At 28.7% G+C, this 3,489-nt stretch overlaps 1 protein-coding gene across 1 annotated transcript; it reads right to left on the minus strand.

Annotated features, from left to right (window-relative positions):
• Positions 1-460: 460 nt before the first annotated feature.
• On the minus strand, positions 461-3,263 carry LOC145948102 (uncharacterized). The gene is made up of 7 exons (XM_083057860.1): positions 3,066-3,263; positions 2,693-2,900; positions 2,411-2,536; positions 1,643-1,993; positions 1,142-1,432; positions 557-1,051; positions 461-477 (listed from the first exon to the last, which is right to left on the minus strand). The coding sequence occupies exons 1-7, from the start codon at positions 3,261-3,263 to the stop codon at positions 461-463; spliced, it is 1,686 nt and encodes a 561-aa protein (XP_082913986.1).
• Between the last annotated feature and the right edge of the window lie 226 nt (positions 3,264-3,489).

Genomic DNA, 3,489 nt, shown 5'->3' on the forward strand with positions numbered 1-3,489 from the left:
ATAAATAAATATAAATAAATATAAATACCATATGTCTTATTATTAATAACATTAACATTTATACAATTAATAATAATTGATAATTAATAACAATAATAAACCATAATTATTGTTAATATTACATAACAAGTATTAATATACTGATAAGATATTTATTTTTATTTTTTTAATTAAATTAAATTAAATTATTTACTTTGTTATTGTTATTTTAATATAAATCATTTTTTATCAGATTTAAAAAGCAAAAGAAATTAAATATACATTTCCTTATATACATAATTTTTTACGTATCTATTATTTCGTTGATTACCAAGGTAAACTCTTAATGATTGCCAAGAACGAACTCGTGAAAAAGCAACATAAAGTTGTCCGTGATTAAAAACATCTTTACAAAGATCTAAACCAATTTTATCAAACGTTTGTCCTTGCGATTTGTTAATTGTCATAGCAAAAGCTAATTTTATCGGAAACTGTCTTCTGGAAAAAGTAAAAGGATATATATTTTCACAATATAATGTTATACGATTCAAAAACACAATATCTCCTGCTTTATCACCTGTTAAAATCTTACACTTTAATAAATGATCTCCAAGTTCTATAACCATTAATCGTGTTCCATTGCAAAGACCTTCATTGATACTAAGATTTCTAATCAACATAATGATACAATTTGGTCTTAAACGCAATTCATGTGGAGGAAGAGATGATGGAGATAAAGTATTTAAATATTCTGGTAACAAAGCTTCACCAATGTCACCATTGTCACCATTTATAGCACTGTCTACACTTGTATAAATTCGTTCATTAGCTACATCTAATAAGTCAACAACTTTTTTATTGATTTCATTTACGTCAACATTTCTTGCAGAAAGTATCGCACATTTAGCTACTTTGACAAACTCCTTTTTTCGTATTAAATCACCATATATATCTTCAACAATATCAGCATTAATAAGCGCTACACAACATTCAGGAATTTCTATATTATCATTTAAATCATTTAATTTGCCATCTCCCATATCCAATAAAAACTTTGCAAATTCAATTTCTTCTTGAAGAACTCGCATATTTTGTGTTAAAGAGAATTTTATAAAATTTTTCCAAATTAAACTAAATTTAATAGAAAGATTTACAATTTCACTTTGAGTAGCATGTAATTTAATAGGCAAAAGTTGTCTGAAATCACCACCTAATAAAACAATTTTTCCGCCAAAGGGAAAATCATTATTTATAATATCACGCAATGTTCTATCCATAATTTCTAAAGCATATCGTGGTGACATTGGTGCTTCATCCCAAATAAAAATATCAGTTTCCTTCAAATATTGAGCTTCTTTAGTTTGTATTTTAATAGTAGATGACGAATCAGCAAATAATGGAACCGGTAAACCAAATGTCTTATGAACTGTTTTTCCAGTAGGTAATAATGTCGCTGCAATGCCCGTAAAAGCCATTGTACACACATGTTTATTTCTAATTCTAGCTAAATGATAAATAGTTGTGTATATAAATGTTTTACCTGATCCACCCGGACCATCAATATAAAAACAATTATGATTATTATTTTTATTGTCTAATCTATTTAATAAAAGATCAACTATCTCTTTTTGCTTCTCATTTAATTGTTTGTATTGTTTGGTGCCTATTTCCATATCTTCATCAAGTGTCATGTAATCTTGCTCTCCACTATTTTCTATTAACTGTTCCATTTGTGGAAAATCAGCAAGACTTTTACCTTCAGCACGAAGCATACTATTAATTTGCATATAAGCTTTATTTTGTCCTTGTAACATACCAAAATGTCGAACATAATCCTCAGACATTGCTTCTTTAAAATTTTCCCACAATTCTTCAGGATGTAATGGTTGACAATGTAATAATATACGTACAAATAATCTACGAAGTTGTCGAGGCATCATCCATGCAACAGCTTCATTCATAGCTCGTTTCCATTCATCATCATCTTCGATTAAACCTAAACCCAAACATGCCGCTGAAAATGATTGACAAAGTTCTCCATTTACAATTTTCAAATCATTAAAACTTGTAGCCCCCTTTACTGTAAGTAATAATAATCGCAAATGATATAATTCTGTTTGTGCTAGACTAACGGAATATATTCGTCCTACACAATTAAAATGACTTTTGCGTTTAACCAACGCGATATATTTCTACCATTAATTTTTTCTTTTTTAAATGTATAATGGCGTGGAATTTCTATATATAAATTTTGTCTTGTTTCTTCATCTCAGTAAGTTCAATGAAAAATAATCTATTAACATAGTAGCTTGATTTAAAGCAGATGTCATGACGTCGTCAATATTTCCATTTTCGATTATAATATTTTGCTCATTAGGAAAATGGACTGGCAAACGCATTATAGCATGACTTTTATCTTGTAACTTCTTACCAAGAATACGCCAAATAGCTTCTACAGGTCCAACATAACGAGCTCCGATATAATTATGTATCTCATCATGATCAATAATTACATTTTCTGTTACTGGTTCAATGGTTATAGCAGCAACATCATGTCCTTTATAAATATATTTATACAGATATTTAACCGATTTAATACTTGAAACTACCTCTACGTTAATATGACAATTAAATATAATCGATAAAATAGGACAATATGGAACAACGTAACGATTATCAACTATATATCCGCCAGGACGTTCAAAATTTCTACCATTATCTTGTCTACGATAATAAGGATAAGCATTTTCATCCATTCTAGTCTCTTCAAGAAATGGTTTTGGAAAGTGTTTCGAACAACGTCCATCTATCAAGCACCAATCGCCACAAGGTCCATGAATCATATATTTCATAACTATATCATGTAAAATACGATTTTCATCAGGATCAGGAATTTCAGCAGAAATGTATTTATCAACAATCTGTGGAGTAGTAATTTTAAAATTGTATTTTAAAGTAATCAACAAATGAATATGTGGCAAACCGCGTTTTTGAAATTCAATAACGTATACAAACGCTACTACTTCACCAAACAATTTTTGCTTTACAATTAAATCAATTAAATAATCTTTTTTAATATTAAAAACACGAGCACAAATATCAGGTCTATCAGAAGCTTGTTGACCAGGCAATAAATTTTCTTCGATTTCACGCCATTTTGGATTGCAAGTCATAGTAATAAAAAGATCTGGTTTACCAAATTTACTAACAATTGCCATTGCATCTTGATAATGTTGTAACATATTACGCGGCGATCCAATAAACGTGGAAGGAAGTATAACCATTTTTCCAATACGTCCATTTAAGTTATTTGCCGTAGTTTGTAAATAATCTCTTAATCCTTGGTATGTTTCAGAACGTAATTCTTTTTGATGATTTTTACAATAATCAATTCTATCTTTTTCAATTTTAACATAATTATCTACAAGACATTGTTGAAATAAGCGACGTCCTAATAAAAAAACATTAAATTCATCACGAATAGCTATACGATATTTGGAATATACTGCC

Source organism: Prenolepis imparis, unplaced genomic scaffold (assembly GCF_030444845.1).
Source record: "Prenolepis imparis isolate NDT839.2.m4 unplaced genomic scaffold, iyPreImpa1.0 SCAF_240, whole genome shotgun sequence".
NCBI lineage: Eukaryota > Metazoa > Arthropoda > Insecta > Hymenoptera > Formicidae > Prenolepis > Prenolepis imparis.